Source organism: Rhinolophus sinicus, chromosome 4 (assembly GCF_057876585.1).
Source record: "Rhinolophus sinicus isolate RSI-liver-muscle chromosome 4, RSI-T2T, whole genome shotgun sequence".
Classification (NCBI taxonomy): Eukaryota; Metazoa; Chordata; class Mammalia; order Chiroptera; family Rhinolophidae; genus Rhinolophus; species Rhinolophus sinicus.
In genome coordinates, this window is record NC_142504.1 from 107940210 (window position 1) to 107962910 (window position 22701).

The 22701-nt window shown below is 32.6% G+C and overlaps 1 protein-coding gene across 9 annotated transcripts in view; it reads left to right on the plus strand.

Annotated features, from left to right (window-relative positions):
- The window catches only part of RELCH (RAB11 binding and LisH domain, coiled-coil and HEAT repeat containing), a 93531-nt gene that overhangs the window by 64690 nt on the left and 6140 nt on the right, over nucleotides 1-22701 (plus strand). For 6 of the 9 annotated variants that reach the window (XM_019729312.3, XM_019729319.3, XM_019729316.3 and 3 more), the window contains 9 exons: nucleotides 177-225; nucleotides 2286-2365; nucleotides 5337-5443; nucleotides 6398-6497; nucleotides 11134-11216; nucleotides 12009-12072; nucleotides 13515-13653; nucleotides 15556-15672; nucleotides 19506-19594. In XM_019729312.3, the coding sequence (XP_019584871.2) occupies nucleotides 177-225; nucleotides 2286-2365; nucleotides 5337-5443; nucleotides 6398-6497; nucleotides 11134-11216; nucleotides 12009-12072; nucleotides 13515-13653; nucleotides 15556-15672; nucleotides 19506-19594 (828 nt within the window). Of the gene's footprint in view, nucleotides 1-176; nucleotides 226-2285; nucleotides 2366-5336; nucleotides 5444-6397; nucleotides 6498-11133; nucleotides 11217-11722; nucleotides 11806-12008; nucleotides 12073-13514; nucleotides 13654-15555; nucleotides 15673-19505; nucleotides 19595-22701 lie in introns of those variants that run through there. The other 3 variants (XM_019729313.3, XM_019729317.3, XM_019729321.3) reach the window with 2 other exon arrangements.

The window sequence follows — 22701 nt, forward strand, 5'->3', positions numbered from 1 at the left end:
TTCTAACCACATGAATCAATGTTCTATAAAGCAAGATAGATAGATAGATAGATAGATAGATAGATAGATAGATAGATAGATAGATAGATAGAAGCAGTAGTAAACATTTTATTTATTTACTCGTCAATTAGTCTGTAAACCTGAGACTTTTTGGATCTTTTCTTTGGGTTGCTTAGGTAAAACCTCAGTTCCAAGAGATTTTAAGACTATCTGAAGAAAACATTGGTAAGTTTGTTTACTACTTTTAAAAATGAATGAATCTCTTTACTCAGCAAAAATACTATATTCTTTATATGCCAATTGAATAATGAACTAGCAAGTACAATTGCTAGTACTTGCTAGTACAAAGGAAAAGTTTTACTATGGAGTTCTTGGTTTTACAACTGTATCTAATATCTAATATCCTTCCCATGAGGTAGTGGTGAGATTAACCGTTGTCAGGTTGATTGTAAATATCTACCTTTATTGTGATCAAACTGACCTAAGGCTGAGCTTCTTAAACTCAGTACTTGTACCCTAGAGGTTTGAAGTGGTATATTCAAGATACTAAAAATTACAAAATAAAGAGCATCCAATTCATAATTAGTTATTTAAAACTTCTGAAATTAAAATAAACATAATGGAATTGAATGCAAGATATATATATATGTTTTTCAAATGAAACATGAAATTTAAAGAAACCACAGTCTTGAATGGGCAACTCGAGCCTCTCTGTTAATAGTTTTCATTCATCTGTCTTAAGAAGTCTAGTTATTATCACCATTGACCTAAGAACTTGTTTATATGTGGATCTTATGTCCCTACTTATTTTTCTAGTTTTTAGAAATAAATTGTGGAAAACGTTAGAGAAAAAATGTATAAAAAAACGTGGTTGATTTTGAATGTATAGATAATTCTTATCTCAATCCTATCTTAGTGATTTGCTTTGAGTGATCTAGGAAACTCCATTTTGACTGTCCTCAGAAGGTAGAGAATGAATAAATGAATCCTTTTCTTTTAAATTGGAGAACATTGATGAGATTTTCTTTTTGACAAATGCTTCCCAAAGTTTGTTTAATAGCTTTATAAAGGATTAATGTTTGGAACGCCTGATTATTAGTATTATCTGTTTAGTTAAATATTAATTCTGATGATAAATTAGTGAAGAATCTTTACATATTTTGGAAACTGATAGCTTTTATAATTATTAATTAGCTATGGATGGTTAGCTGTTCATATAGGAAATGATTACTAACACTTGAATATACGGTTAAATTATATGACTTCAACTTAAGCTTATGTTCCTAGCCTCATTTACTTCTGAAGTATAGTCACACTCAAGCAACATCAATACTCCCCCAAAGAAAAAAAATTACCAAGAGAATAAACAAATTACCTTACCAAGAGAATAAACAAACCTCAAATACTAATTGATATTAAAAATGGAACTTCCTTTTTTGCTAAAATTATTTCAGGGCAATTAGGTAAATACATCTTTTCAACTCAGTTTCTTTATAAAAGGAATTTAAAACCACATAAAAATAGAAAAAGAAGTAATAAAAAATTTTGAGTACATAAAAGCAAATACAAAGCACTTAAAACATAATATATAGTGCCTCAAGGTCAATAAACAAGAGCTGATGGTTCTATAAATGATAACTGCCATGTCATCTCTGGAGCTTTTAAAATCATCTGCAGGTACATAAGAAAATCTCTTACGTTAAGGGCATTTACCTGTGATTGGATGCTTTCCCCTCTCCCCCAGTTGTAGCCTGACTCGTCTCTCCTCCAAATATAATCAGGGTTCTGGCTCCAGAGGATGTGGGAGGGGCTCCGGAACTAGGCTAGTGCTGGAAACTAGGTAGTATCTCATGGGTATCTGGAAGCAGATTAAATAGTGTATATGTCGACTCCTCCCTTTAGGTGATTGCCTTTATGTTTTATTAAATACTATAAATTGAAAGCATAAAATGTTATAAAGACCTGCTTATACGAGCACTTGGGAGACTCTAATAGAAAGCTAATTTCTGATTATGGCAATAGGAATATAGCATCTTATCTTGGTTATTAAAGTATTTTCCCATCAATTAAAAATGTTTATGCTAATGGCTCTGTAAAAAGTATTGTTATATTTTTACAACAATCAGTGGATACGTGTTTTAATCAAAATTGTTTTTCAAAGTAATGATAATATTTATTTCTAAGACTTGTAACCAGTTGTAATTTTAAATATAATTTGCATTTTGATTTTTGGCTTTACTTTTAAAACATACTTGGATTTTTAAAATTATTTTAAATAATTTTAGATTCCTCAGCAAGAAATGGGGTCCTCACTAAAGCCACTGTCCCCATTTATGCAACAGGAGTCCTTACGTGTTATATTCAGGTAAGGGGAAAATCCTTTCACTGGAAAATGTAAAAGCACTTTCTGTTTAGAAAGATACCTAATATTATGTCTTTTTAATGTGTGTGTAAGTGAAAATGTTACCTATAAAGGAAAACAAAATTTATTCATGTTATTCGATTAGTTATTTATAATGAAGAGCAGATTTGAATAATAAGTCTCTGAGTAAAATCTCCGTTGAACAAATAAGTTTATAGATGGTGTACTTCTTGATATTTTGTTAGATTGCACTTATTTAGCAGTTTCTTTGTGTTTCATGATGAACTTTTCGAAAACAACAAAGCACACATTAGGTGAAGTAAACTACAAAATACTGTAGGACACTATACTCTGTCATCATTTTCAGCAAAGTGCTTTTTGATAATACTTCATTTTTCTTAATTGTTACCGCATAATAAATTATCCCAAAACATAATGGTTTATCACAGCCCTTTTATTTGCTCATGGGCTTTGCTCAGCTAGGTGTCTCTTCTGTTGTTTTTGTGGGGTCACTCATGCTGCTGCATTCAGCTGGTTGGTTGGCAGGGGGCTCAGCTAGGAAGGCTGAGCATCAGTCTCCACGTAGTCGCAGGGCCTCTCTCTCGCCACGGGGCCTCTGGAACAGCAGAGCTGGGCTTCTGACGGGCTCAGGGCTCCCAAGAGTGCAAAAGCAGAGTCTGCTAGGCTGTGGCCTAAGCCTGGGTTTGGCACATCACGACTACTACATTCTGTTGGTGGTAGCAAGTCACAGGCCCCGCCCACATTCAAGAGGCGGGAACTAAAGGAGGGCATGGACCAGGAGGTGTGGCTTATTGGTGCTCACCATCACACTATTCAACGTTGTTTTAAGTGAATACACATGAGGTGTAGGAAGGCACATCAGTTATTTTTAAGTGTGAGGCAGTCCCACCAGTAAGGTGAAAATATAGACTCAGGATAAAAGTATTTTTGGAAATTAGGATGTGGGAATCAAAAAGGAAGACCTTTTTTCCTGAATTTTCTTCCAAGTAATGCCTAACTTATTTCTTTTGCCCTTTGAATTCACATTTATTGCATTCTTCTTCCAAAAAAGATTTGAATCATCTTACAACATTAAAATATAGATACCTTGCAATAGAAGCTCCAATTCTGTTAAAGTAGGACAGTATTTTTTTAAACTTTTCTACACTAGTTTCTAAGACTACCTCATAATACGGGTACACGTAGAATCCCTGTGTATAGAATATTTTAAGGCATGTAGCCTTAATAGATTGTAAATTGTCTCTGTTCTTAAATTCATGGTGATTAAGTTCTAACACATTGCCAGACAAAGGTTTACAGATCATTCTCCTCACTTTTTAATCTTGGAAATTGTTAAAGCATAATAGCAAGTGTGATGTCAGTATTTTTCTCTTTCTTTTTTTTAACCCCTGCAAATTTGTATGTTGATTTTGACCACAAATAGTATAAAGCATGCTAAAGTACCAAGTACAAGATTTTCCTCATAGTATGCCCTCAGTATAGATTTGTTGAATAAATGAGTAAGGACATGTCTTTTGAGTCACTATATGAAGTCCAAATATCTAAGGAGAGAACTCTTTTAAGTTTTCTACAAAATGTGAAGTGAGGTAACTATCATAGATTGCCAGTGTTACTTATTTTAGGAAGCACATACCAGCAGTTAGTATTTTTCTTACTAAACAAAATTTTCTTTTAGGGTAAATCACTGCCCTATTTGCTTTGGTAAACAAAAACTATTTTGAATCTAATATATAAGCAGTATTTTTTGTCTTGAGATTTCAAAAATAAGATTGTAATACGTTTTCAAATCAAAAGAACCATTGCTCATTTAGAAGTGTATTTCATAGCTCTTATTGCACACTTAAGTATTTTCAGATTTTCAGTTCATTTAACAAATTTATGCATATTCTTTGACATAGTAGGCAACTAAAAATGGATGAAGTTTCTATTTCAACATAGGTGTGATACTGATTTGTCCGCATCTAAGCTTTTCATTTAAGTAGACTGTCATGTTCTGAAACTGTTACATCCATCCTTTATTCATCCTGTTTATTTTGTCAACCCTTTATCTCTACCTCATTCTAAATTAACCTATGTAGAAAAAAATGGTAGGCGGTAACCCAATCTTCCTCATAAGTTATTTATTGTTGACCTACTATATTCCTAATGGCAAAAAACTTGACTCTAGTTTGTTATTTGTTTCTGATAGAATGTCAGATTCCTTTCCCTTACAGATTCAGGTTAATTTAACATACACAGTATTTTTTTTAACTTTACTAATTTAGCAGACTTGCTTTTTCTAACATATTTCTTAATAGAGTGTTCTGTAAGAAAAAAAGAAAAATGTTTTCTGATTATGAAAATAATGGTTTGTTAAAGAAAGGTGAAAAATATAGATTGTTTTTCAATCAAACGTGCTATTTCTTTCAAGAACACAATAGTCTATTTCCGCAAGCATGCAGTTTCTCACCACTAAGACAATGCAAATATAATTTCTTGGAAATCGATTTTTTACTGTTAGAGGGATAGCAGTCTTAGTAGTTTGTATTTAAGTATTTAGAGCCAAAATTAATGGAAACTAAAACTGGTCAAATAAATTTTGAAAAAAGAATATACCCTTTTATGTTCCAAACCAGGACTATCTAATAAAACTTGCTGCAATGATGGAAATAATCTGTATCTGAGCTGTCCAATAAGGTAGCTGCTAGCCACATGTGGCTGTTAAATATAAATAGTCACATGTGGTGAGTGGCTACCATATTGGAAAACACAGGTCTAAATCTATGAATTAAGCTAGTCTGTCCTCACACCATTGTGATCGTAAATATATTTAATAAATATATTTAATTAAAATGCTTCCAAATTAAGATATTTCATCTTTATTTTGTAAAATGTTCCAATGATGGATAGGAAAGTATGGTTTTAGTTCTACTTCTTTGCTTGGAAATTCATTATCTGTCTTTTTTCTCTGTAGGAAGAAGACCGAAAACTGTTAGTTGGATTCTTAGAAGATGTAATGACCCTGCTTTCATTATCTCATGCTCCTCTTGATAGCCTGAAGGCTTCTTTTGTGGAACTGGGGTAAAAATAATAGCTTATAGATTTTTAAAAGTCATGTGAAGTTTTTAAATTGGATTTATAGAGTATATATTTTCAGTCTAAAAAGATTGGCATACGCATCAAATCTCTTGTTTTTGAGCCTTAAGGTTTTTGGTTTTTGTTTTTGCTTATTTATACATTCTCAATATTTTGTAATCAGTACATTATAATAAAAGAGTGGGGGAAAAGCTACAGACATAGGTTTTCTTTAAAGCAGTGGAGAAATAAAATCTAATACAGTTTTGAAGAAAACTTAGTTTTCCCAAAACTGAAAAAGGAGCCCAAGTGCAAGCCAGGTCATTATGCTCCTTTCTCTGTTCACTTGATTTGCCTGCTCCCGCTCATAATCACATCATCTGTCGCTAAAGCAGTGCTAATCCAGTCTTCACTGAAAACAGGCTTATGCATTTATTAATAACACTATCTTGCATTGTGACAGGCTTCACAGCCAACTTACCCATCCATACAGATAATTTGAGTTAATGTTATTTGATCCTACAACAACCATAGGACATCGATAGGACATACATTGCTTCTCCAATTTTGATAGATGCAGAAATTAAGATGCACAGAGGTTGTAAATTTTAGCTATCTAAGTCTTGGTCTGGCGCTCTTTCTTTTTTTCCTCATAGGTAAATTTTATTTTTCTATATTATTTTATAATTTTATCTTCTATGCTATTAAAGAGTTAAAATTTCTATCAGTTGCAAATGCTTAGAGAAGCTAAGAGTGTAGTTCCTGAGTATGCTAAAAGTTTGTAGTTTTATAGCGTGACTTTTTTAAAGAGTCTTGGATGCAACCTATTAAACCATACAAAGTCATTCTATATGTTTTACCAGTATTTTTATCATTAATATTCCTTATCAATGTAGTATTTTACAGTACACCAGTAAGGCACTATGGCTCTCATTTTTAATACTGACTTGTTTCTTTCAGTGCAAATCCAGCGTACCATGAGTTGTTGTTGACTGTTTTATGGTATGGTGTCGTCCACACTTCGGCACTTGTGAGGTGCACTGCTGCTAGAATGTTTGAGGTATGTAAACAGCTGCTTCTGTTGGTTTGTATTATAATGATTTTCTCTGTAAGAGGGAGAAGGGAATGTTTTTTTAAAAAATAGCTTTATGGGCTGTTATATTGATGTATATTTTACAGTATTGAACAATGTCTAGTTGTGTACTGTGTGATGGGGCAGAAATTTAGCTTTGACATATTTAAGAATATTTGCTAGCTTTAATGGTTCCTTGGATGTTATTCTGTTATCAGTTCCATTTCTCAAATTTTCTTTTAAATCTTATTTTAATTTCCATCCTATGTAAATCTTTCTGACTATACTTTTCTATTTACTGAGGTATATGGCAACTAAAATAAAACAAAATAGGATACTTTTAAAGTTGTAAAATATAATTGGATTCATGAGTAGCATTAAAAAATCAATTATTACAGTTATGGAACTATTCATTTTATTATCCTACTTCATTATTCCCTCACATACCATATCTGGAATAACATCCCTATAGATTATTGGCTCATAGATTTATAAAAGAATAGATTGTTCATACAATTTAACTAGATTTTCTTAAATTTCCACCAAGTTAAATATGAAAATTTACCTACTTATCTCTTGTACCCATGATACATATATATAGATAGATAGATATAGATATAGATATAGATATGGATATGGATATATGTGTGTATATATATATATAGAGAGAGAGATAGGTATAGATATATATGTATATATGTGTGTGTATATATACATACACATATATATATATATATATATATATATATTCTTCTAGAACTTATATTTGAGCACTAAAGTTGGTTTAGAACATTTCTTACTGCTAGATTCTTGCCATAGAGGCAGACTGCCTGCATTCAGTTTCTGTCTCCGCCATCTAGTGGCAAGTTCAAACTTCTCTGTGCCTTAGTTTCCTCAACTACAAAATGAAGATGTTAATAAATATCCATCCCAAATGATTTTTGTTAATATTAAGAATTAATACTTGTAAATCCCTTAAAACAGTGTCTGGTCTATAGTAAGAATTTATTAAATGTTAACTATCATTATCATTCTTTTTATTAATGCTACTCACAAAATAATATAATAGTTTAGGGAACATATATTTATCCAGATTACAATGTCCCTAACTGCATGTGATTCTTTAACTATCTTAAAGCATGTATTTCCATGAGAACTGGATAATTGAATTATTTCTGAATTTCAGAATTTTCCCACAATTTAAGATAAATTGCAATTTGAAAGACAGAGCACTGATATATTTAAAATATATACTTTTAAAACTTTTAAACATATGAAATAAATTTCTGGAATCTAAAGAAAATTTCATTGTTATCAGAAGGTTGAAAATCCTGTCCAGGTTATTCCCTCAGTTATTATACATACTTTATTTTTTAAAAGCTATAATCAAGTGTTCTTTTTCAAGGAGAATACCAAGTTGAAAATTCAATTTGATGTCTAGTGTAAGTTCCTTCTGGGTGTAAATAATTTTTGATTATTCACTATATTGAAAAAAAATCGTTACCATGAAAGAAACAAGTCTTTCTTTAGTTTCCTCCTTCCCCCGAAAAGAAAACAGCATCCTTTTAAATGAAGAGCTATTTCTTTAATATACTCTCTTCATAGGATTTTATTCTAAGACTATAAGAGCTATTGCTTCCTCTTAAACCATTTGTTTCTAAAATGTATGTATGCACCGGTGAAGCTATCATACAAGTGAAAATACTTTAAGTAAATAAAATGGAGTATCCTCTCTTTTTATGTGTTTTTGAGTTTTTTCTTCCTTATTTCTTATATGTGGCTTTTGTCTGGTTTTGGTTTCTATGTTTGCTCTCAGTGCTGGTCTGGAAACTATGCCTGTGCTTAAGCAGTTTTCAGTGTTCTCTCAGGTTGTTTATAAACTAAGTCTATTTTGAGAGATTATTTCAATATTTTTTCAAATTCATTTATGATAAAAAAATGTTCACTGAGCATGCCGGTAAAAATCATCAGTAGGAAAAATTAAAGTTAGTTTTTGTCAATGACTCTTATTTTAAACAAAATTGTATTAAGGGAATAAGTGTATTTCATAAGATCTCTTTTGATACTAATACTTTGTTTTATGGTTATGCCTGCTTCTCTCCAAAATAAGTTAATTCAAATTAAGAACATAAAAATAGGACACTTAAAATAAAATTTAATATTTTTTAAATGTGAGACTGGACACTGTTGAAAAGAAAGCAAAAACTGACATACCAGGAACACAATATGAGATACTTTAGTGAAATTGAACACTAAATTTAGCTCTGAGTTTTCAGACAGCAGGACAAAAAAGGGAAACCCAATCAGTCATATTATTCTCATTGTAAAATAAGAGGTCCTGCATTGCTTTATGAAGTAACAACTTATTATTGAAATTGATTTATAAGGAGACTTTATCATTTGACTCCCAGTGTGACATAATGGACTTGCCAAAAAAATGCAGAAAAGAACTTCATATAATGATTTCTTTATATCAATCATAAGGAAATTAAGCATGTAACATTGGACTACAACTCACAGAGGGCATGGGCTTTAAGACAAATGTGCCTGAGTCTATTTTCTAGCTCCACCTCTAAAACCCTGGGCAAGTTACTTAACTTCTCTAAGGCTCATTTCTTCATCTGTTGAAACATTGGTAATAATTGTATTTAACCTCAGCAGGTTCCAGGTCAAATGATATATTGTGTGTAAAGTGTGTGATAATTGATAGCTCTTAAATTTTGCTTTCTGATTTTCTGGCTTAATAAAGAAATTAAACTGAAAAAGTCCAGAGCAATGAAAAACTAACTTGTCACCTAGATTATCCTTTTTTTTTTTTTTTAATGCTTTTTGTCTGGCACAAAATAGACATTTCAAGATACACTTTACTGATTCAAATCTAAGGTATCTTATTTATAAAATGATACAGAGATAGGAGTTGTATTTCACAGTATTTGAACTTCCTTTTCCCTATTTCTTTCTACCTGACATCAGTAATGTTTAAGGTAATAACAAAAATTCTTTTGTCATTTAATTCCTGCTTAATTACCCCTGGTTTTTTATAAAAATTATTTCAGAATGTTGAAGTAGATTCCAAAGTGAATCAGTTGTTAAATGGTAACAGGGTATTGTAAAATTAAGAATTTTCACATGCAGTGAGCTCTGCTCTCTGGCGTGTTGTGCAGGAGGAATGTGTTAACATAGCACACAGTGGTGGGGTTCTGTTACTGAAAGTTCCATAGCATCGTTTATCTTCCACGAGGACTAGTTCATTATAAGGTGAACAGATTGTTTAGCATTGAGGATTAATTTGTGTTTACATTCTGAAATTGAGAATTTAGCATTAGGATATTGCCCTTCTCTGTTGAACTCATTAAATTCAGTGTTTTTTATAAAAAACAAGATGCATACTTCTTAATATTGTCCTCTTGTTCTATGATTTAGGCGTGGTTGCTAAATGAATTGCTTTTATGGTTAGATCATAGAGATGGGTCTAATTGTGCTCATCATATATATATATATATATATATATATATATATATATATATATATATATATATATACTTTATTTACTTGAGCTTTTAGAGAAATGTAAAACAAAGAACTGTTTGTAAATGTTAGCTAGTTGAACCATCCAAAAAAAATTTTTTTTAATATATTTTTTATTGAGGTAACATAGGTCTATAACGTTACGTAAGTTTCAACATTGTATGTACTACCGTGTGTTCACCACCAAAAGTCTAGTTTCCATCCATGATCACCATACAATAAAAATTTTTATAATTAATAATTTTTCCCCAAAATACATCACAAATCTTATACCCTTGGAGTACTCGTAAAAAGTAAACTCATATTTCTTGAATGCCTAGTCTTTGTCAGACACAAGATTTAGGTATATTATATGCAATTAGTAGCATAATGATCCTTTCAGGTAGATGACAGTATCATCATTTTCCGATGAGAAAACTGAGTTTCAAGAGATGATGTAATACTATATCTGAGGCCACGTGGCTAATAAGTAAAGAGCTAGAGTCTAAACCCAGATCTGATTCCAATGTATAATACTTTCCACTAGGCTGTATTATATCCCTCTACCTCAAAAGAGAAAGTTATGTGATGTAAAAGGTTGGGGATTTTCCCACGCAATTTTAAAATTTACTTCCTATAGAACAATCAGAAGCAATTTAGTGGTGGCTGCTAGCCATTTGAGTTTGGTTTAAAAACAGACCAGTTTGTACCTTGTTGGTCATAATAAAATCACACCAAATTTACTTAAAGAATTTTAACCACAGAGCCCAATTCTTCTTTTTAGCCCTTTTTTTAATAAAAAGTAAAGCTTTCTTTTAAGTTGCATTTTAATTGAACATGGAAATTGCACAGACTGTTTGACCAAAAGTACAAACTGCCATTGAATTGGTGACAAACTGTATTTTCGTGGACTGCTAGGCTATTTAAGCTTTATTTTCCTCCTAAGCATTCTCCGCCTTTATAAAGCACTCTAGTAGCAGTATTTGCTTAGCTTCTAATTTTGTTTTTGCTTTTGTGTTTTCTCTCTTTCTCGTGGTTATTCCTTTCTTCTTCCCGTGGCATTGTGTTTGCTCTTTCCATGCATCACCTGTGAATACCCCCTGCGCTGACCAATCAGCTGTTGGTGAAGGGGGTGAATGAAACTCTGGTAGCTCAGAGGGTTGTTCCTGCTCTCATTACTCTCTCCAGTGACCCTGAAATGTAAGTGTGGTCCCTGCCTTTTACACTCAGCATCCCTTTCTAAATGCGCCTGTCAGAAGTAACCATCAGCTTTTAAATTCATTGAAGAATATTTTATCTCTTTAAAATGATCATGTTGGAGTATGCTTACTTGATTTTAAATTTTATCATGCTAGTATTCATGTATCGTCAAGTCAACCTTCACCGTAAGCCTCATTTGGAGGCCGTATATTATAAAACTATATCTATTAATAGTATTAATTCTCAATAAATATTTTCAATGCGTAAAACATGCTGATGGACTATTTCTTCCAAGCCAAGAAGGGATGCTCTGCTAATCTCACTAACATGTTGTTACCAGTAAGTATAGTGGCATGAACCAAAGGCTGTTAACAATTGAATGTCTCGAGTGGGTGACTAAACCAAGAAAGGGCAATGAGTCTGCCTGCCCATCCTCAGTCACAGCTAACCCAGTTCTCATTCCAGTTTACCAAACCATTTTTTATTGCATGTTGACTGGTTTACAGCTGACTCTTCGAGGCATGAGTGAAGCGTTAGTTGACAAGCGGGTTGCTCCGGCCCTTGTTACCTTGTCCAGTGATCCTGAATTGTGAGTTTCACAGACTGCGACCTTAAGTTATCCTGTCTGTCTTTTTGAGCATTCTTCTTGGTCTGCTTTTTAAATTTTAATTTGTCATTGCTAGAGACTAATATGGTATATTTGCCTTGTATTTACTTTGATATACATTTTAATAATGATTAGTTTTTCATCTCAAAGTAAGCTTCAGTTTCTTTCTCTTTTAATTCGAACAGCTCTGTCAGGATTGCCACAATTCCAGCCTTTGGCACTATTATGGAAACCGTTATTCAAAGAGAGGTAGGAAATGATTGAAATTTATTTCTATCTATGTACTGTTGAGGTGATCATAACACGTTACCGTACACATAGCTGGTGGTACAGGGCAGGGAGCATCATACCTTGCATTTTATTTCTTAGTTGTAGACCAACAGAGTATCTCAGTATTTGAAAACATGATATCCTAGCCAAAGTATATTTTCATGTCCTATGGAAATCTCTGTAGTCTTCTCAATTAGAAAATTAAGTATAAGTGAATTGTCAGATGTTCTGTTTTAGGCCTAGCTGGATATTGCAGTTTTGATTGATCCTTCAAAACAGATCTCGTTCCAGAGCCTTCTATTGTTCAGTAGACTTCTAGACAGTCTACATAAATTCCTGATTGCCAATTTGTGTAGATTTGAAGACTGTTTTGTCAGATAAACTTTAGGAACACAAGCCTCCCTCAGTTTCACGAACAGGCTAGAGGACACTTGTATTCTCACTGTCATTGATATCAAGCAGCAGGTCATCTGGTAGACTGGTGTCATCTTGTTGCAGCACACATGTGGGAATACTCTGTCGTGCCTGCTTCAGATTACCAAGGTCTTCCTCCCTAAAAGCATATTTCAATTCAGAAATTTATGACTTAATTTTAAGTTTGTTAGGTTCTGTCTGCAACATTAACTATAAGGCACTTCTCAAAATTAGTATCAAAATTTCATTCTGTATTATCAAGTTGGACACGGCCTTATACAAGTGAAAAACTCCGTGGGTTAGAAAATAAATTATGACCACATTAGTTAGCCACTTAAATAGAAGACAAGATTTTTCATCTAACAGACATTTGCCAAAAAAAGAAAAACTATTTTGTAAAATTCGTTTGTCATATAGATTTTTTTTTTATAACAAAAATTAAACAACTTTGTTAGCTATGGAAAAATGTTTTCCATTTTTCACTTATGTATTTCACTGGTAAAGCAACATAAAAAAAAAGCACATCATTCTGCAAAGCTTGCAGTCTTGGCAGAATTTCAACATGTTCTTAAATCCTAAAATAAAAATGTCTTAAGGAAATGTGAGTAAGATGTAAGTCATTAATGACTCATAGCTTTCAGAAGGTGAATAATTGGGTAATTTACACTGATTTGTTTTAAGAATTGTAATTTAGATATCAATTCATCATAAATTTATCTTTTTCTCTAAATATTATAGGGTCTTTTCGTTTTTTTTTTTTTACAGTTTGCCAGGTTAATATTTTTTATTTTCAAAAAACAAAAAATGAGGAATTAACAAGCATACACAAAAATATAAAACGTTTTCTGAGCCAAAAGACTAAATAAATGCTTCTTTAATTTCAAATTTCTTCTATCCTGTTGATATAAAACATTTGAATCCCATGCTGCATGCCATCTTTAATGTGTATCTTTCTCTTTAATAATGCTACTCAATTATTAATATTCTATAAAATATCCAATTTGAAGTTGCTGGAAAGAGTGAAAATGCAGTTGGCTTCTTTCCTGGAGGATCCTCAGTATCAGGACCAATATTCTTTGCATACAGAGATCATAAAAACATTTGGTAGAGTTGGGCCTAATGCAGAACCAAGGTTCCGAGATGAATGTAAGTTGCATTTTTCTACCTTTTTTCCTGAATTGTAATATCAAAGCCAGACGCTTCTCTGAGCATTTGTCATGTGTTAAATCCTTCCTACATTAGTACTAAAAGCTGAAAGTGAAAAGAGCTTGTTATTGTGAATTGCTCAGTATTATTGTTACTGGATGTTTTCTTATACTATATACTGATTGCTGTAAGACATGAAAAGGAATTCAAACAATTTCAACTTATTTTAAAAACATTTCTTACAACTGTTAATTTCAACATAATGTGCTGCCTTCTATTTAAAGCTTATTATTTCTTATTTTTAAACAAATTTTGTATGTTTCCCTATATATTCTTATAAAAATATGCATTTCTTCCACTTAGCATGCTACTCAGCTGTGATATATCATTTGGTTTTAATTTGCAGCTTATTGATCTGCTAACTGATCTGCATGATCATATAAAGCATTTTCTCTTGTTTCTATAGTATCTTTTTTACTGTGGGCCTCACAGTAAAGAAATTGTTTAAGATAACAGTTTCTTTGGGTGGCATCAAAGCATCCAGGAATTATTACTCCAGACACATGTCACTTATCGCTGCTATACTTTAGTCCTTTTATTTTTTGCAATTTGACATGCTCTGTATAGGACTTCAAGTTTGACTTCTTTAAGTCAGTTTGTTTTCTAGTACAAAATTGGATTCTCCCACAGACTAGGTATTGCATATCCAGCCTGGCATTTTTAAGATAAAAGTTATCAACAAAAAATATTTTCAGGATTTGGACTATAGTGTTCAAAGGTCTGTTGAGGTCAACAGTTTTTGAGCTGTAGAAACACAATCACAAGATTATTTTTTAATGGGTAACATAATAAGGAGAAAAATAACGTCTTATAATTAGGTGACAGAAAATGGTATCATATTTTCGTTGGCAATAGGGATAGTTCCATATATTGTAACATCAGATTTACAGGTGATCCTAGTAAAAGTTTTGAAGGGCTTTGACTAACTTTGTAGAGGCTGTAATTGCTCTGAAGCAAGGAGAATAACCTTGGCTCCTGGATCAAAGAATCTCTAGATAGGCAGTGGGTCTTTGATGGGCGCCATGTTGAGTTAAATTTCTAGACCATGATCTAACCCTTTTGAGTGTAGTCAAAAGAAAGGTATATGTGTCACAGGGAAGAAAATTTTTCTTTTCATAATGGTCTCAAAATAATAATGAAAGTTTGGCTTGTGAACCTGTATTTAGAAGACACAGTCTTAGGCAGTAGGGGTGTTCGTTGCTACCGAATTGGTTATATTTCTTGGGCCATCATATTTTTTCAGCAGTAGGTTGTTTATATTTTTGAAATTTTAACATTATTTGTTGAGCTATAAGATATTGAGTCCATTGAGTGACTTGAAAACTCAATCACCAATGCTGTTTGACATTGGTCTTTGCTAAGAATTTGAGAAACTAAAGCTAATAATAGTTTTATGAAGGAATGAAATACTTCGATGTTGGAAAAGAATGTACTGTATTTAACTTTTGCTTAATAGCAATGGTAATATCTAATTTTTCTAAAGAAACTTATTTGTAAAGATAATAGCAACACAAGAGGTCACTTGTTTATATTTATTTATTTGGTTTTCATTTTTCAAATTGGAAAATTGAATTGCAGTGAGGCCAAATGACCTGTATACATCTTCATATTTAGTTTATAATGACAGTGCTATAATCTGTTTCTCCCAAATACCAGATCACTATTCTGAAAAAACATGCTTTCTTCCCTAGTAAGAGAAAGTACTGTGGGTAACCTTTGGAAAATCATCTAGAATTAAAATGAAATTTTGTAAATTAAAATGAAAAATTATTTTTTAAGATGTATGAGTATTGTATGTGTGTTTTGGATAAAAATGTAACAATTTCTTTTTCTTTTTTCCAGTTGTTATACCACATTTGCACAAGTTAGCCTTGGTGAACAACTTACAAATTGTGGACTCTAAAAGACTGGATATTGCTACCCATCTTTTTGAAGCCTACAGTGCACTTTCCTGTTGTTGTATCCTTGATTGATATGTGTCTGTATTTATATAACAAATCTTGCAGTGAACATCAGTTATTAAAGGTTAGGAAGTAGATTTTTTTTTTTACTTACATGATAAGGATTGCAGAAAATTAAAAATTTGATTTGACTTGCCCCACTACTTATTCTAGCCATCGCATAATTTTACAAGATAATTTCAAGTCCTCTGTGCTTATATGTTCTATAGTTTTAAAAGCACTGACTAAAGTTTTAGTTATGTCAGTCGGCTATATAACTGAGCAAAAAATGAATTATAGCTGAGGCATCTGTTAATCAAAAGAAAGCTTGTATGTGTGCTGGCGTTTGGGTTTTACAATGAATGTTTAACTATCTGTATCCAGTGGAATACTATGACTAACTCTTGCAGAGATGTCACTCACTGAAAAAGTGCGGTGCCAATATGTCTGATCATCTCAGTGATGACAGACATGGAGGCAGACTCAGAGATGTCCAGCCGATGTCATCCCCTGCATCTTACAACTGATTAAGCAAAGCTTACATTAATGACTTTTTCTGTTTTTTATAATTAAAAAACAAAACTGTGACTAGAACAAAGAACTTTAGGTATCCTCTTAAATGTCCTCTTTACTATTGTAGGCCTAGTAAAATAAAACTAAGAAGGAAGTAAAGATAAAGATGGACAAAGTGAACTCAGCTTCTAGTCTCTCCCACTAAAAGGCGGTGAATTCAAGAAAGGGGACATGAGAAATTGAAACAGGAATGAAAGGCTGATTGCTCACACAGAACTATAAACGTACATGCTAGACAACATAATCAGACAATTGTGATTATGACAGAAAAGAAATGACAATAGAGAGAGGTTTCTGGTGGTTCATAGGAGAAAATAGAGGACAAAGGAAGAGTTCCAGAATTAATATTCATGGTTCCATATTGTCATATACCGGTGTGAAGTAATAAAGTGAGCAGGGAATTTTAAATAAGACAAATATGTTCCAAATGCCACTAACATTCATTGGCACTGGATTCTTGACTGGAATGTTCCAATGGGGGATTATTTTTGTTCAGAATCAAATAGAGAATGTAGAAACTGAGAGCTATTAGTTAAGGAGCTATTTGTCCATTTGGAAATGTTAAAACTTGAAGTTGGACGCATGGTTGAGAGCATTTTATTTTGGGAATCTTCTACAAATTATTCATCTGGATGATGTTATATGTGTCTCTGCCCACTTTATAATCTGGTATTATAAAAAACATATATAAAAATTGTCTTATATGAAGACAATTTTGTACTTCAACTATCCACATAGCTATAATTATCCATAGTCCATATTGTATAAGTTAAATTCCACTAAAAGGAGAACTTACTATCATTCTTGATTAATCTTGTTGGCATTTTCAACTTACAGAAGATAGGGGAAGCAAAAAAAGGAAGTGATATTCTGAATTATCAAGGAAGAACTCTTTAGTAATGGAGAAGTAACAGGACCCTTACAAGAAAGCAATTGTGGCATAACAGAGTTTGTATTTCAAAGACAGAAAATATTAGTATACTTATACCTGTTCCCTAGACTTTTAGAAAGTAGATGTTTAAAAACTGAAGCAAAAGTTGTGTATATTCTTAAATAGCAGAGTTTCTAAAGGAATGTGCCTCGAGGAAAATGGGAAAGTTAAAAGATCAGAAATTTTAGCTCTGTAAAGCTAAATTTCCCAAGTGGGTAAAGCATAGGTTTCTAAAGAGCCTAGAAGTCTGTAGAGAAGGAATATTACTGTGTGTTTAAGTATCCCCAGAGTATTACAGGAGTAAATATAGTCAAAACGCTTTATACCAGTACAGCAAGGGGAAGAACCATCTTAACAATAAACCCTGTTCAAGTACTAAAAATGTTAGTTCTGCATGAGTCAGAACTTATAGTTGTGTCAACAGGGTGGTGTGGCCACTAATAAAATTACATTGTCCAAATCTGTTCTGCTATTCCGTTGCATTCTGAGCTGGGAGAATACAAGAGTATTCCTTTCAACCTTGACATGATGTTTTAATAAGGACATGGAAAAACCATAGTGTTTAGCAGTTGGCATACTAATAAGTCAAGAAATCATTTTTACACAATTTTGAAAGGGTTTACGAATGTTTAACCTGAAAAAGAGATAGCTTGGGGCTGAAAAGATAGTTCAAAAATTATTTTCAAGGTCGTTACTCATGCGCACACTGTGTAACTATGGTGCAGAGCTAACTACTAAGCAGAGGTCACAGAGAGGCCGATTTTGAAGTGAGCTCGCCAAAAATGCAGTGATTTCGCTACTGAAGCTGTGAAGACCTGTCGTTAGCATCAGAGGCCTTATGAGCATCATTCATGATGAGGTCGAAGTTGATTCCTAATATGTAGGAGGTAAGACTAAATGACCTCTGAGTCTTCAACCCTTAAGAAAGATTGTATGATTCCATGGGGAAAAGGAAGGACCAAACAGTGAATAGAAAAAGAGGAGAGTGAATTCTTTTACCTCCAAATAAAGCCATCTTCAGCTTCTCAATCCATGCCCATGTTTCTCTAGATCAGACTCTTAACTACTAATCAAGGTCACACACAGTTACGTCTTGGTGGTGGTTTCCTCCTATCTGGAAAACAAGGCTGCACAACCATTAAGATGCAGCCCTCTATATGTCTGTAAGGGTTTGCTTCAACCAAATGATGTCTGTATTTTTCGTACTGCCTATTTATAAGTAACTCATTATAGGAGCCTTGTTTATAAACAGTGTTTATTTATAACTGTGTGTTTAAGGCCATAGTTACATGTTACACAGATTTCTTTTTACTTAATGAAATTCCTTATAATTTGTTTTCCAAAAAGGGTAACTCATTTTTATAAGGGAACCCATTGACTGGTATTTTTCACTTGAATATGATATAACATTAAATAAGAACTATTTTTAAATGGCTAGCAACTATAATAAGGTGAGAATGTGTCAGCATTGATATGAATAAACAAGGTGAATTGTTTTCTTGAAAAATGTATCTACTTTCCTGATTCCTTTGAATGTCAAGATAGTCAACTAAAACTCAAAGATGACCAGGAAATATAACTAATTAAACTTATATTATTACATTAAAAGTTCTCTTTCCCATTTCAATTAGGACCAATAGTAGATCGGTTTAATAGGATAATTAAAGCAAGAAATCAGGAGAATAGTATATACTTAAAGTAGCTTAATTTAAAAAACATAAATTTTCTTTTACCAAACTTGTGATGTAAAACTGAAGTATTTCTTTTGTGGGAGTCTGCTGATTAGAGTTAAACATTATCTTTCTTAGATAAACTACATCTATGTTATTGTCTATGATTTTCCGTGTAAGATTCTTTAAAGAGGATCCAGAAACATTTCTGATCCTGGGTATATATAATTGTTCTAGTTTTGTGTATTTTTCCTAATCTTTTAATACATATATAATTAAATAGCAATGTTCTAAGCAATTGGCCTTTATCATTTTTTCCTAAAACTTTCAACTTGTCATGGAAACATCAATTTCTTGCTTTGCATACTTTGTACTCATTTTAACATCCAATTAAATGATTTAATTTCCACACATTTCATGTGTTTATATAATATGTAAGTAAATTGTGTAATGTAACAATAATGAACACCACTGATATAAAGAAATGTGTGTGATTAAACACAATTGACTCTTGAGAAGTAACTAAACATGAGAATCGTGCTTGAGGGAGGCCTGTTTGCCCTAAGCCATCCACGTGCCATAGGCATCATTAAAGAGAGCTGCTTCTTTTAGATTTTTCTATTGTTCTATGGGACATACCAGACTCCTTTTTTACTTCCTTAACTATGTTGTCTCAAGTCATTTCAGAGGATTTAATGGTTAATCACTTTTTACCTGGTCTCAGATGTTTACGGATTGACATGGAACATCTTTCCCCAGAGCATGAGGTAAGCTACTGTAGTGATAAAGTCACTGTGACTATTAATGGCTTGTTCACATATTTTCATATCTCCTATGCAGACTTTCATTCCTCTTTATGTCTCGCGTGATTATGATACCATGTGCTCAATTTTGTTATATCAGTTCGATGTCATTTTATGGATTTATTTACTGGTTATACGATCTTGAGCAGCTCCTTTAACATCTCTGAGCCTCTGTTTAATTCTCTAAAGTCGGGGAAACACTCTCTTTCACTGAATATAATTAGAATTTAAGAAGATAATGTACATGAAATGCTTTTTATCTATAAAATGCTATAGTGTTATCTCAGACCATCAACTTTCATAGAAGCAAGATATCTATTTTCTTTCACCATTTCCTCATTACTCTTTCATTCTACTTGTCTTCCTATTTCCTCCAAAACCCTGTTTATCATTTATTTCTTATTCTGTGTCTTCAACCTGTCTTTCTACAGGTTTTCTTTAATTTATTATCATGGTTGACTCTCCCCTCTTAAAGGAAGCAAAACAAAAAAGAAAACCTTCTCTTCACCCCTCCCACAAAATTTTTTCCTCCCATTGGTCTGTGCTCACTGTCTCAACTTCCACAGTCTGTTAGTATATCGTATTCACTAGCATCACACTAATTTAGTGAAACTGCTATTCCTAAGGTCACTGGTGATCAAAGTGCTCCACTGAAAGGACGTTTTTCAGACCTGATCGGAGTTTATAAGAGTACAAACCCTTTCATCCATATCTTTGTCGACACCTGGTATTCTTAAGACTTTTCAATTTGGTGGATATAAAATGGTATCTCATTATGGTTTTCATTTCCCTGTTATTTCTTCAAAGTTTGGTATATCCTGGGAATACCAGTATTTTTTCAGTTTTGTGTTTTATGACTATCTTTTTCAATTTGTTTTACTTTTTTTTCCCCACATTTTTGGCATCTTTGAGCACTGAGTCTTAATTTTTAATAGTCAAATTGATCATTTCCAAAAGACATTATCTCTTATACTTTCTTCTAAAATGTTTAAAGTTGTATTTGCACAATAAAATTCTAATCCATCTAGAATTGGTTTTTATGTATGGTGTGAGGTGCTCCAATTACATTTTTTTCTATATGGATAACCAGTTGTCCCATCATTGTTTATTGATCAGTTCATCCTGTCTGTACTGATTGGCAGTGCCACCTCTATTATATATGGAGTGTCTATGTATGCATGTGTCTATTATTAGGGAAAATTTTTTTCCATTGGTCTCTTAGTTATAGTAACAATGATACACAGCCTTCCTACAGTGGTCTTGCTAGAAAGTGCTGCAATCTAGTAGGACAAGTGCAGTATCATGACCTTTTCAGAACTGTTCGTGACCCTTAGCTTTTTCATATGAATTTTAGCATTATCTTATCAAGTTCCAAGAAAAATCTCATTCAGATCATTATTGAAATTGAATTGATTCTATAAATTAATTCAAGGAGACATCGTCTTCATGGTTTTAAGTTTTTTATCCAGAACATGCTATATCTTACATTTATTTAGATCTCATTTAATGTGTTTCAGTAAAGCTTTATAATTTCATCCGATAAAATGTGCCACCTTATATCTATAATGTTATAATGCTATCTTTTTTAGGATTATGTATTTTTTAACCCTTTCTTACTATTGTATAGAAATTTAAAAAACAAAAACTTGTGTACGTTGAAATTATGTCTGGCCAACTTGAGAAACTTTATTATTAATTCTAATGATAAAATTTCTCTGGATTTTTTTTGTGTGTGTATGTTTTCTATGTAGAAGAGTCATCTGCAAATAATATATGCTGTTCTAATACTCTTACTTTATTTTTTCCTTCTGTCTTAACTGTAGAACCTGTATTGCTGTCCCTTTTTCACTTCTGATATTGTTAACTTGTTTCTTGCTTTCTTTTTTAAATAGTTTTGATAGAGATTTATCAACTTCATTAATCTTTTTAAATATTGAACTTTTGGCTGTGTTGATTATTCTTTATTTTCTGTTTCATTGCTTTCTGTTTTCATCTTTATTTCTTCTTGCTTTATTTAGGTTTAAGTGTACCTTTTTTCTATTTTTCTAATTTCTTAAGGAGGAAGCTTAGATTATTTATTTCTAACATGAATTTAAGGCTCTTGAGTATTCCTTTAGCCACATCCCATGCATTTGCTGTGTAGTATCTTCATTATCATTCAATTCATATTAGATTCTCATTTCCATTATTTCTTTATTGATCCATGTCTTTTGTTTAATAAGGTAGGAGTAGTCGGTTTTATGATTCAGTTCTCCTATGTACATCAATTTTTGTGATCTGCTTGTTCTATCAGCTATTGAAAGATGTGTTGAAATTGTGATTGGGAATTGTCTATTTCTCCTTTTAGTTTTTCAATTTTTGCTTTGTACATTTTTTGGATGCCCTTTATCTGGTTGAGGAAGTTCCCTTTTATTGCCAATTGGTTGAATAATCAATTGAGATGATCAAATGGTTATTGTTTTTTATTCTCTTGAACGGTGATTTACACTAGTAATTTTCAGATGTTAAGTCAACCTTTGCTTTCCTGCCATAAATCCTTCTTGGTTATGATGTATAATTCCTTTCATATGAAACTGGATTTGGTTTGCTAGTATTTAGTTGAGGATTTTTGCATCCAAGACGAAGGCTAAGTCTGCAGGATACAACAAACAAGAAGCAAGCCCCGTTTCACCACTATCCAATAGTGTAGAGTGAGACTGAAAATAGGAGGCGTCTTTAAAAGAGTCAGACGCCCAGATTCCCTTTCCAGTCTTGGTGGAAGACTAGAGCTTTGTTTTCTAAACTTGGGTATCAGACAGAGCTGACAGCAAGAACGAGGTGCTATAATGAAAAAAGGGAAATTAAGTGAAGGCATAGTTAGTGATTGGAAACCTCATTACCATTTCCCTTCTTAGCTCCAAGAATGCTGGCAGCCAGGATTATACCCGCAGGGGAAAAAAGATCAACGGAGAATTAGGTTTGTGCCAGATTCACCTTAAAGTGAAGTCACTCATACCTGAAGAGATTTTACTCAGCATTTTAGTGCCCCAGGCTTTAGTGGACATCCCAAGATCAACCATTTGAGAAAAGCC